The sequence below is a fragment of the Procambarus clarkii genome, chromosome 4 (assembly GCF_040958095.1).
Source record: "Procambarus clarkii isolate CNS0578487 chromosome 4, FALCON_Pclarkii_2.0, whole genome shotgun sequence".
Lineage (NCBI taxonomy): Eukaryota > Metazoa > Arthropoda > Malacostraca > Decapoda > Cambaridae > Procambarus > Procambarus clarkii.
The window spans coordinates 12815887-12828386 of NC_091153.1; the positions used below are offsets into that span (position 1 = coordinate 12815887).

At 44.7% G+C, this 12500-nt stretch overlaps 1 protein-coding gene across 1 annotated transcript in view; it reads left to right on the forward strand.

The window, feature by feature from the left end:
• The window catches only part of LOC138370615 (uncharacterized), a 528029-nt gene extending 521375 nt beyond the window's left edge, over window positions 1-6654 (forward strand). The window contains exon 5 of the mRNA XM_069335171.1: window positions 6536-6654. Within this exon, the coding sequence (XP_069191272.1) occupies window positions 6536-6654 (119 nt within the window). The remainder of the gene's footprint in view (window positions 1-6535) is intronic.
• Window positions 6655-12500: the final 5846 nt, after the last annotated feature.

Genomic DNA, 12500 nt, shown 5'->3' on the forward strand with positions numbered 1-12500 from the left:
ATGGAGTCAGCCTCCACCACATCACTTCCTAATGCATTCCATTTGTCCACTACTCTGACAGTGAAAAAATTCTTTCTAATGTCCCTACGGCTCATTTGGGCACTCAATTTCCTCCTGTGTCCCATAGTGCATGTGCCCCTTGTGTTAGTCTGTCTTTATCTACCTTATCAATTCCTATGAGAATCTTGTATGTGATGATCATGTCCTCCTCTAACTCTTCTGTCTCCCAGTGACGTGAGATTTAATTCCCGTAGTCTCTCCTCGTAGCTCATACCCCTCTGTTCGGGTACTAGTCTGGTGGCAAACCTTTGAACTCTTTCATGTTTAGTCTTTTGCTTGACTAGATATGGTTTCCATGCTGGAGCCGCATACTCCAGGATTGGTCTGACATATGTGGTATATAACGTTCTGAAAGACTCCTTATACAAATGTCTAAAGGCCGTTCTTATGTTAGCCAACCTGGCATTTACCGCTGAAGTTATCCTCTTGATATGAGCCTCAAGGGACAGGTTTGGCGTGATATCAACCCACAAGTCCTTCTCTCTGACTTTTGAAGTATTTCATCTCCCAAATGATACGTTGTATCTAGTCTCCTGCTCCCTACATCTATCTTCATTACATTACATTTGCTTGGGTTAAATTCTAACAACCATTTGTTCGACCATTCCTGCAGCTTGTCCAGGTTTTCTTGAAGCTTCAAGCTGTCCTCCTCTGTCTTAATCCTACTCATAATGTGTGTGTACTCACCTATTTGTACTCACCTAGTTGTGCTTGCGAGGGTTGAGCTCTGGCTCTTTGGTCCCGCCTCTCAACTGTCAATGAACAGGTGTACAGGTTCCTGAGCCTATTGGGCGCAATTGTAGCCTATTGGCCTATTGTGTGTGTGTGTGTGTGTGTGTGTGTGTGTGTGTGTGTGTGTGTGTGTGTGTGTGTGTGTGTGTGTGTGTGTGTGTGTGTGTGTGTGTGTGTGTCTGTGTGTGTACTCACCTCTTTGTACTCACCTATTTGTGCTTGCGGGGGTTGAGCTTTGGCTCTTTGGTCCCGCCTCTCAACTGTCAATCAACTGGTGTACAGATTCCTGAGCCTACGGGGCTCTATCATATCTACATTTAAAACTGTGTTTGGAGTCAGCCTCCATCACATCACTGCCTAATGCATTCCATCCGTTAACTACTCTGACACTGAAAAAGTTCCTTCTTATGTCCCTGTGGCTCATGTTATTACTCAGTTTCCACCTGTGTCCACTTGTTCGCGTCCCACCAGTGTTGAATATCTTATCCTTGTTTACCCGGTCGATTCCCCCCTGAGGATTTTGTAGGTTGTGATCATGTCTTCCCTTACTCTTCTGTCCTCCAGGGTCGTAAGGTGCATTTCCCGCAGCCTTTCCTCGTACCTCATGCCTCTTAGTTCTAGGACTAGTATAGTGGCATACCTTTGGACTTTTTCCAGCTTCGTCTTGTGCTTGACAAGTACGGGCTCCATGCTGGGGCCAATACTCCAGGATTAGTCTTACATATGTGGTGTACAAGATTCTAAATGATTCCTTACACAGGTTCCTGAAGGCTGTTCTGATGTTAGCCAGCCTCGCATATGCCGCAGACGTTATTCTTTTTATATGGGCTTCAGAAGACAGGTTTCGTGTGATATCAACTCCTAGATCTTTCTCTCTGTCCGTTTCGTTAGGTACTTCATCTCCTCTTCTGTATCCTGTGTCTGGCCTCTTGTTTTCACTACCTAGTTTCATTACTTTGCATTTACTCAGGTTGAACTTCAACAGCCATTTGTTGAACCATTCACTCAGTCTGTCTAGGTCATCTTGTAGCCTCCTACTATCATCCTCTGTTTCAATCCTCCCTAAAATTTTTGCATCATCAGCAGACATTGAGAGAAACGATTCTATACCCTCTGGGAGATCATTTACATATTTCAGAAACAGTATAGGTCCAAGGACTGATCCCTGCGGGACTCCACTTGTAACGTCTCGCCAGTCTGAGACCTCACCCCTCACACAGACTCGTTGTCTCCTGTTTCTTAGGTACTGCTTTATCCAATGGAGTACCTTCCCTTTGTGTGTGTGTGTGTGTGTGTGTGTGTGTGTGTGTGTGTGTGTGTGTGTGTGTGTGTGTGTGTGTGTGTGTGTGTGTGTGTGTGTGTGTTAGAGCTGGGGTTCTCTTGATCCTCTCTTTTTCAGAGTGTCTGTCTTTTGATTAAATGAATTTCAATCGTTTTGAAAGCTTTTACAGTGCATGTCTTTTACAAACAGACGTTTGTTTCCACTATCATTCCCCTCACTACCCGCGCGCCGTCAAAACTCGTCTTTACATCCCAATTGCTAACCAGAGCAGGAAATTTCCACTGTTTCTTTCTTGAACTCCTATTATAAAAAATATATTTTCGGCCACTCCTGTAAGTATCCTGTACGATATTATTATGGCACAGTTTTCTTCACACGATGTGTCTGAACTTACTATAAGTCTGTCTTCAGAATGTGATCGTCTAACGGTTTGAAAAATCGCAGGATTTATAAAAGATTTATTTTGCGTTTTAATGAGATGAGGACTCAATGTTAGTTCTGAATAATCCAGTACGGTTCATGAGATGATGATATGAAGTGCTCTGAAGAACTGTTTGTCCTCATCAAAAGACCATTTACACTTTCCTGTGTTAAGCTGATATCAGTTGAAGTGTTTTCCACTATTGCGCCATTAAAACCAATCCTATCGGTCCAAACCTGAAGGCAATATTTAGCTAACTGACGAAGAGACGCCGACATTTCTAGTGCTTTTATTTTTGCCACAAGACCTTAGTTCCATGTACGTTTAGAGGCACCAGTAAGGTAAAATGAAACAATTCGGCGACAAACTGGTCGCGAATTTTATGACTAGACGAAACAACTTTGTGAAGAGGCTCAGTCAGGTACAATGAGAGAGCTAGAAGTGCACTTGTGATTACACCTGATATATTCCTCATTACCAAATGATGGTGACAATAAAGTATCTTGATTCGAGATTATTAGTGGTGATTGAGAGTATGGATGTGAGTATTATTTTTATTGTATTGTATTACTGTATGTTTGAATGCCAGGGCTTGGGATATAACTATCCACCATGAAGGCTCATATAGGTGGTAAGGCAGCTGCACTTATTCCCGCGGAAACTGTGACTGAATTAACTGACTTAATTAGCTTAAATAATTTAATAATTAACCAGGTAAATGTTGGGCTGAGAACACATGTGGCATTGCAACCTGTCCCCTTAAATAGAACGTCGCTTTTGGCCGTTTGCCCGTATGGCCGAATTTGGACGTAATTTGAAATTGAAAAAATATGAAAATAATTTTGGGATTTTCTTTTTCAACAACAGTAAGTTAAGGGTCCTCTGATAGGTTAGGTGGGCAGGAAATTCTCATAAAGTTTCAAAACGTTTTGAAAAACGTTAATTTAAAGTGTCCTCTCATAACCTCTGTGCGTACGCCGGACGACTCAAATAGAAAACGGAACAGAACGTCACTTTTGTGAGTGGATTTCATTTCAAATTACGTCCAAATTTGGCCATAGTGCGCATACCAGCCAAAAGTGACGTTCTTTTTAAGAGGACGGGTTGGGCATTGAGCAACAAATTTAATCCCTTTCTTTGCAAACTTCAAAATAACATAAATTAATATTAATATAATTAGAAATATGAATAATATTAGTAATGATAATATAAATAATTTAATTAGTACTAATAAGTATTAAAATTAAGTTTATAAAAAAATAATATGTAATACAAATTTAATAATAATGTGACCTCTTATATTAAATATTAATTATCACTATAAAAATGGTGATGAATATAAACTGAGGGAGATGTACCGAGTGTCTAGGTATACATGTAGTGAAGACTGGCTGTTGTCAAGAGCACCGTACAGTACCTCGTGCTGGTGGGCCCAGCGGCTAGGTGTGTGGGGGAGTACCACGCCACCAGATGACCTGCTCAACCATCAACCACTCAAACAACGGTCAACACCACCAACTACACCACCACCACCACCAATAATTTAAGCTGTCATTACCACCACCACCAACAACAACAACAATAATATAAGCTGTCATTACCACAACCACCAACAACATCAACAATAATATAAGCTGCCACTACCACTACCACCACCACCACCAACAACAACAATAATATAAGCTGGCACTACCACCACCACCAACAACAACAATAATTTAAGCTGTCACTACCACCACCACCACCAACAACAACAACAATAATATAAGCTGGCACTACCACCACCACCAACAACAACAATAATATAAGCTGCCACTACCACCACCACCACCAACAACAACAATAATATAAGCTGCCAGTACCACCACCACTACCAACAACAACAATAATATAAGCTGCCACTACCACCACCACCACCGACAACAACAATAATATAAGCTGCCACTACCACCACCACCAACAACAACAATAATATAAGCTGCCACTACCACCACCACCACCAACAACAACAATAATATAAGCTGCCAGTACCACCACCACCACCAACAACAACAATAATATAAGCTGCCAGTACCACCACCACCACCAACAACAACAATAATATAAGCTGGCACTACCACCACCACCACCAACAACAACAATAATATAAGCTGCCACTACCACCACCACCACCACCAACAACAACAATAATATAAGCTGCCACTACCACCACCACTACCAACAACAACAATAATATAAGCTGCCAGTACCACCACCACCACCACCAACAACAACAATAATATAAGCTGCCACTACCACCACCACCACCAACAACAACAACAATAATATAAGCTGCCAATACCACTACCACCACCACCACCAACAACAACAATAATATAAGCTGCCACTACCACCACCACCAACAACAACAATAATATAAGCTGCCACTACCACCACCACCAACAACAACAACAATAATATAAGCAGGCACTACCACCACCACCACCAACAACAACAATAATATAAGCTGCCACTACCACCACCACCAACAACAACAACAATAATATAAGCTGCCACTACCACCACCACCAACAACAACAATAATATAAGCTGCCACTACCACCACCACCACCAACAACAACAACAATAATATAAGCTGCCAATACCACTACCACCACCACCACCAACAACAACAACAATAATATAAGCTGCCAATACCACTACCACCACCACCACCAACAACAACAACAATAATATAAGCTGCCACTACCACCACCACCACCAACAACAACAACAATAATATAAGCTGCCAATACCACTACCACCACCACCAACAACAACAACAATAATATAAGCTGCCACTACCACCACCACCAACAACAACAATAATATAAGCTGCCACTACCACCACCACCAACAACAACAATAATATAAGCTGCCACTACCACCACCACCAACAACAACAACAATAATATAAGCTGCCACTACCACCACCACCACCAACAACAACAATAATATAAGCTGCCACTACCACCACCACCAACAACAACAATAATATAAGCTGCCACTACCACCACCACCAACAACAACAACAATAATATAAGCTGCCACCACCACCACCACCAACAACAACAACAATAATATAAGCTGCCACCACCAACAACAACAATAATATAAGCTGCCACTACCACCACCACCAACAACAACAACAATAATATAAGCTGCCACCACCACCACCACCAACAACAACAACAATAATATAAGCTGCCACCAACACCACCACCAACAACAACAACAATAATATAAGCTGCCACCACCACCACCACCACCAACAACAACAATAATATAAGCTGCCACTACCACCACCACTACCAACAACAACAATAATATAAGCTGCCACCAACACCACCACCAACAACAACAACAATAATATAAGCTGCCACCACCACCACCACCACCAACAACAACAATAATATAAGCTGCCACTACCACCACCACTACCAACAACAACAATAATATAAGCTGCCACCACCACCACCACCACCAACAACAACAATAATATAAGCTGGCACTACCACCACCACCACCAACAACAACAATAATATAAGCTGCCACTACCACCACCACCACCAACAACAACAATAATATAAGCTGCCACTACCACCACCACCACCAACAACAACAATAATATAAGCTGGCACCACCACCACCACCAACAACAACAACAATAATATAAGCTGGCACCACCACCACCACCACCAACAACAACAATAATATAAGCTGCCAGTACCACCACCACCACCACCAACAACAACAATAATATAAGCTGCCACTACCACCACCACTACCAACAACAACAATAATATAAGCTGCCACTACCACCACCACCACCACCAACAACAATAATATAAGCTGCCACTACCACCACCACTACCAACAACAACAATAATATAAGCTGCCACTACCACCACCACCACCAACAACAACAATAATATAAGCTGCCACTACTACCACCACTACCAACAATGACCTAAGCTGGGGGTAATACTCTCCCCCCACAGATCCCCCGGGGTTTCCCAGGATTCAGGACGAGTCTGGCCGGAGACTGGAAGGTCCTATCGGTCCCTACGAGGATGGCTCCACCGTCAGGATGATGTGTCTCAGCTCTGGAGGTAAGTAGGGGGCCAATATTTCTCAACTTAGGAGGTAAGTGAGGGGTGATGTTTCTCAGCTCAGGAGGTAAGTGAGGGGCGATGTTTCTCAGCTCAGGAGGTAAGTGAGGGGCGATGTTTCTCAGCTCAGGAGGTAAGTGAGGGGCGATGTTTCTCAGCTCAGGAGGTAAATGAGGAGTGATGTTTCTCAGCTCAGGAGGTAAGTGAGGGGTGATGTTTCTCAGCTCAGGAGGTAATTGAGGGGCGATGTTTCTCAGCTCAGGAGGTAAGTGAGGGGTGATGTTTCTCAGCTCAGGAGGTAAGTGAGGGGTGATGTTTCTCAGCTCAGGAGGTAAGTGAGGGGCGATGTTTCTCAGCTCAGGAGGTAAGTGAGGGGCGATGTATCTCAGCTCAAGATGTTGAAAAGAGAAATGTGTCTCAGCTTAGGATGGTGTAGATCTGTATGTCTGTCTGTAAGGTAAGTGGTTGTCAAAGGAGATGCCTGCACCTGCAGGTACGTACCTTGTGTGAGAGGGGGCGACTGGGACCTCAAACGAGGCCAAGTGGAGAGTCTGTGGCCGCTGTGCAGCTCCTCAGTGAAGAAAGTTGTCTCTCGAGACCACTGCACCGTACCTTCAGTAGGGGCCTCGTAGCCTGGTGGATAGCGCGCAGGACTCGTAATTCTGTGGCGCGGGTTCGATTCCCGCACGAGGCAGAAACAAATGGGCAAAGTTTCTTTCACCCTGAATGCCCCTGTTACCTAGCAGTAAATAGGTACCTGGGAGTTAATCAGCTGTCACGGGCTGCTTCCTGGGGGTGGAGGCCTGGTCGAGGACCGGGCCGCGGGGACACTAAAAAGCCCCGAAATCATCTCAAGATAACCTCAAGATAGCCAGCGAGGCCCTTGTACATAATATCAGTAGCTAACTAGTGGGACAGGCACGTGAATGCTGCTACCTGCTCGACACTGACTATATAACCACCTGTATCTTGAGGTTATCTTGAGATGATTTCGGGGCTTTAGTGTCCCCGCAGCCCGGTCCTCGACCAGGCCTCCACCCCCAGGAAGCAGCCCGTGACAGCTGACAAACACCCAGGTACCTATTTTACTGCTAGGTAACAGGGGCATAGGGTGAAAGAAACTCTGCCCATTGTTTCTCGCCGGCGCCCGGGATCGAACCCGGGACCACAGGATCATGGGTACTGTTGTACCGTACTTTGGGAGGGTACCCATCTGAATATGGCCGTACCGTACTTAGGGGCAAGCCACCTGAATATTGTACTTGGGGGCTATGCACGTGGGTGTTTGCGACACGGAACAGTGACTGTGGATCGTGGCATGACAGGGCACAGTGACTGTGGACCGGGCCATTACACGGAACAGTGACTGTGGATCGTGGCATGACAGGGAACAGTGACCGTGGACCGTGCCATGACACGGAACAGTGACTGTGGACCGTGGCATGACAGGGAACAGTGACCGTGGACCGGGCCATTACACGGAACAGTGACCGTGGACCGTGGCATGACACGGAACAGTGACCGTGGACCGGGCCATTACACGGAACAGTGACCGTGGACCGTGCCATGACACGGAACAGTGACCGTGGACCGTGCCATGACACGGAACAGTGACCATGGACCGGGCCATTACACGGAACAGTGACCGTGGACCGTGCCATGACACGGAACAGTGACCGTGGACCGTGCCATGACACGGAACAGTGACCGTGGACCGTGACATGACACGGAACAGTGACCGTGGACCGTGCCATGACACGGAACAGTGACTGTGGACCGTGGCATGACAGGGAACAGTGACCGTGGACCGGGCCATTACACGGAACAGTGACCGTGGATCGTGCCATGACACGGAACAGTGACTGTGGACCGTGGCATGACAGGGAACAGTGACCGTGGACCGGGCCATTACACGGAACAGTGACCGTGGACCGTGCCATGACACGGAACAGTGACCGTGGACCGTGCCATTACACGGAACAGTGACCGTGGACCGTGACATGACACGTAACAGTGACCGTGGACCGTACCATGACACGGAACATTGACCGTGGACCGTGCCATGACACGGAACAGTGACCATGGACCGTGCCATGACACGGAACAGTGACTGTGGACCGTGCCATGACAGGGAACAGTGACCGTGGACCGTGCCATGACACGGAACAGTGACCGTGGACCGTGCCATGACACGGAACAGTGATCATGGACCGTGCCATGACACGGAACAGTGACTGTGGACCGTGCCATGACACGGAACAGTGACCATGGACCGTGCCATGACACGGAACAGTGACTGTGGACCGTGACATGACAGGGAACAGTGACCGTGGACCGTGCCATGACACGGAACAGTGACTGTGGACCGTGACATGACAGGGAACAGTGACCGTGGACCGTGCCATGACTGGGAACAGTGACCGTGGACGGTGCCATGACTGGGAACAGTGACCGTGGACCGTGCCATGACAGGGAACAGTGACCGTGGACCGTGCCATGTGTTGACATGCATCACGCCAACCAGGGAGGAGTTCCTGAATATTTTAACGCGGGTAAAAGCTGGAGGAGGGGTGTAAACACTCTGGCCTGGCTCAGAGGGCACCAGCGTGCAGGTGAAGGATAGGGTTAGCGTCGCTCCACTTGTTAAGTGTCCCTCGTCCAGGATACTGACGCTAGTTACCTGAGGGGCGAGGGGATAGTTAAGCCCCGCTGAAGTAATTAATATGAGGGTGAGAGCCCAGGACTACAGGTGTTAGTGATACAATATTGATGATAATGACGGCACAGATACTGAGTATTATTTTAAAATTGACGAAGAAAATTTTAATATTGATTAAATTTAATTTATAATATAATATGATTAATCTGATAAACAAAGGTAATGGTAATAATAATATTATTATATTAACATTAAAACCTGCTTATCCATCATCAGCTTCACTATAAGACCCGGCCTCAAGAACAATCACACATGTTCTTATTTCAATTTCGTACCGTTCAATTTTTCGTAATTTCAGTGTCAGAGAAGTTAGTAAATGGAATACTCTAGGAGGTGATGTGGTGGAGGCTGACTCCATACACAGTTTCAAATGTAGAAATAATGGAGCTGGAGAAGCTCAGGAATCTGTACGCCAGTAGAGAGACAGTTGAGAGGCTGGACCATAGAACCAGAGCTCAACCCCCGCCAGCACAACTAGGTGAGTACAACTGGGTGAGTACATGAGGTGGGACATGAGGTGGGACGTGAGGTGGGACATGAGGTGGGACATGAGGTGGGTCATGAGGTGGGACATGAGGTGGGTCATGAGGTGGGACATGAGGTGGGTCATGAGGTGGGTCATGAGGTGGGACATGAGGTGGGTCATGAGGTGGGTCACGTGACTACCAGACACACAGCATCTTGAGGTTATCTTGAGATTATTTCGGGTCTTAAATTAGCGTCCCGCCGGTCCTCGACCAGGCCTCCTTCTTATTACACAGCCCCAGGAAGCAGCCCATAGCAACTGTGTTGATACCAGGTACTTATTTACTGCTAGGTGAACAGGAGCATTGGGGTGAAAGAAGCTCTGCCCATTTGTTTCCGCCTCCACCGGAGATCGATCCCGGATCCTTAAGACTACAAATCCTGAACGCTGTTCACTCAGCTGTCAGCCATATATTGAGTATCTTCACGAAGAGAGCAATTTTGATCCCCTTACCACCAAAAATATGTAACACTGTCGATCTCGGCTGGCGAACAATCCATAATTTCAACAATTACAACTTGAATTCAACGTATGGTTAAGCAAGCACAATTGCAGTCAATAATAATAATGAAGAAGGTCCACTCATAGTTATATATAACGTGTGAACAAGCGAAGGTTTAACTTGAAAACCAAACAAAGTAACTCTAATATAAAACTGAAAGATAATTATAATATTGAAATATAAATGCTTTAAAAATCTGGTGGATGTAATACTGCAGACACGAGAGTGCAAAATGTAAGTTTCTCTTCATTTAAGAGACCAGTTGATGTAAATCAGAGACCAGTTGATGTAAATCAGAGACCAATTGATGTAAATCAGAGACCAGTTGATGTCAATCAAAGACCAGTTGATGTAAATCAGAGACCAATTGATGTAAATCAGAGACCAGTTGATGTAAATCAGAGACCAATTGATGTAAATCAGAGACCAGTTGATGTAAATCAAAGACCAGTTGATGTAAATCAGAGACCAATTGATGTAAATCAGAGACCAGTTGATGTAAATCAGAGACCAACTAATGTAAATCAAACACTGCTTTCATAACCTCACTAACTCACCTCGGAAGATATTTCTGCTCCGCGATAATAATTTATGACACCAAAAATTACCAATATGGAAACAATGCCTTACAGAGACCTTACACAAGGCCTATTGGTTAGCATGGAACCAATAGACCTTACACAAGTAATGTTTAGAGAATATAAGTTACATAGACCTAAACTATGCCCGGGGAGGATAAGTTAAACCATACAAACACACAACGTAACGGTCCCTATGTTTCCCTTGTGACAACTTGTAATAAAGTTGTTACATCTTGTTATAACGTTTTAAGACGTATTATAATGTTGTTACAACTTGCTATATTGGTTGTTACAACTTGTTAGGTGGTAAAACTTGTTCGAAGGTTGTAGCAACGTGGTAGTTTCGTCGTGTGTTTGGCGGTGCAGAAATGTACAGGAAACATGCTTGAGCCCAATACCAGTAATGAAATAGGAAATAGTGCAGCAAGGGACTTGAACACCACTCCCTCAAATAGGCAACGAACGCACACTCAACCCGTCCTCGACTTAAGTCCATTAAATTCAGCGGTCGACCCCACAGCCGCATTCATAAATTTTAACATGCTTTTCATTCAAAACGGGAATTTTCGCAAGAATAAATTAATATTATAATATATTAGCATATTGTGTATATATAGGCATAGGATAGGTTAGGTTAGGTGTTTAGGTTCTGTTGGCGATTATTTGTATTTGTAATACTTGGGTGAAGCATTTATAGCGTTGTGATTCGAACAAAATTTGTCAGTGAAGCACTTGTTCCGGATATGTTTGAACGTCAGCAGTTGTGAGTTGTGTGTAAACCGCTCTTCATTCATAAACAGGGGGCTTGCGGGTGCATGGAATCACTTTTGAATCTTTGTTTGGAGGACGGGCAGCGCAAATTATAGCGCTACTCTAGCACCGAACCATCTCCCGGGATTCGAACTCCCGGGGTTTGGGAGCTATACAAGCGACCGAACGAGAGAAACAAACACACCCGTTTAAAAATGTATTGCATCATACACAACCCAAGAGAGAGAGAGAGAGAGAGAGAGAGAGAGAGAGAGAGAGAGAGAGAGAGAGAGAGAGAGAGAGAGATAGAGAGAGAGAGAGAGTGAAGTAACTAAATATCCATTAGGCACAAATTAAACCCAAAATATTTCATCCTGTGCAAGATGAGTGGGAAAGCGACCTCAAGTATAACGTTCAAGTATAAGGAAGATGGAACATTGCTTAGTGACAACATGGAATTAAAATACTGCTTTGATCTTAGTGAAGTCATAAACACCATTAAGACCAACGTCCAGAAACAAATTCTACATTGACACTAACCTCAACGTCTCTCTCACAAGTCACAGTCTCTACTGGGCCTCCAAGCAGGAATGGAGACAATGTCTATACAATACGCAAGAATGAATAAAAAACTAGTATTTCTTCATTATAAGGAGTAGAACTAATATTAATCATGTCATGACGATATTTACACATTCTGAGTATTCTATGTGAAAAAAAATTTGAAATATGGCGGAAGGTGCACTAAACCCAACCTAAATAATTCCATTGCAAAA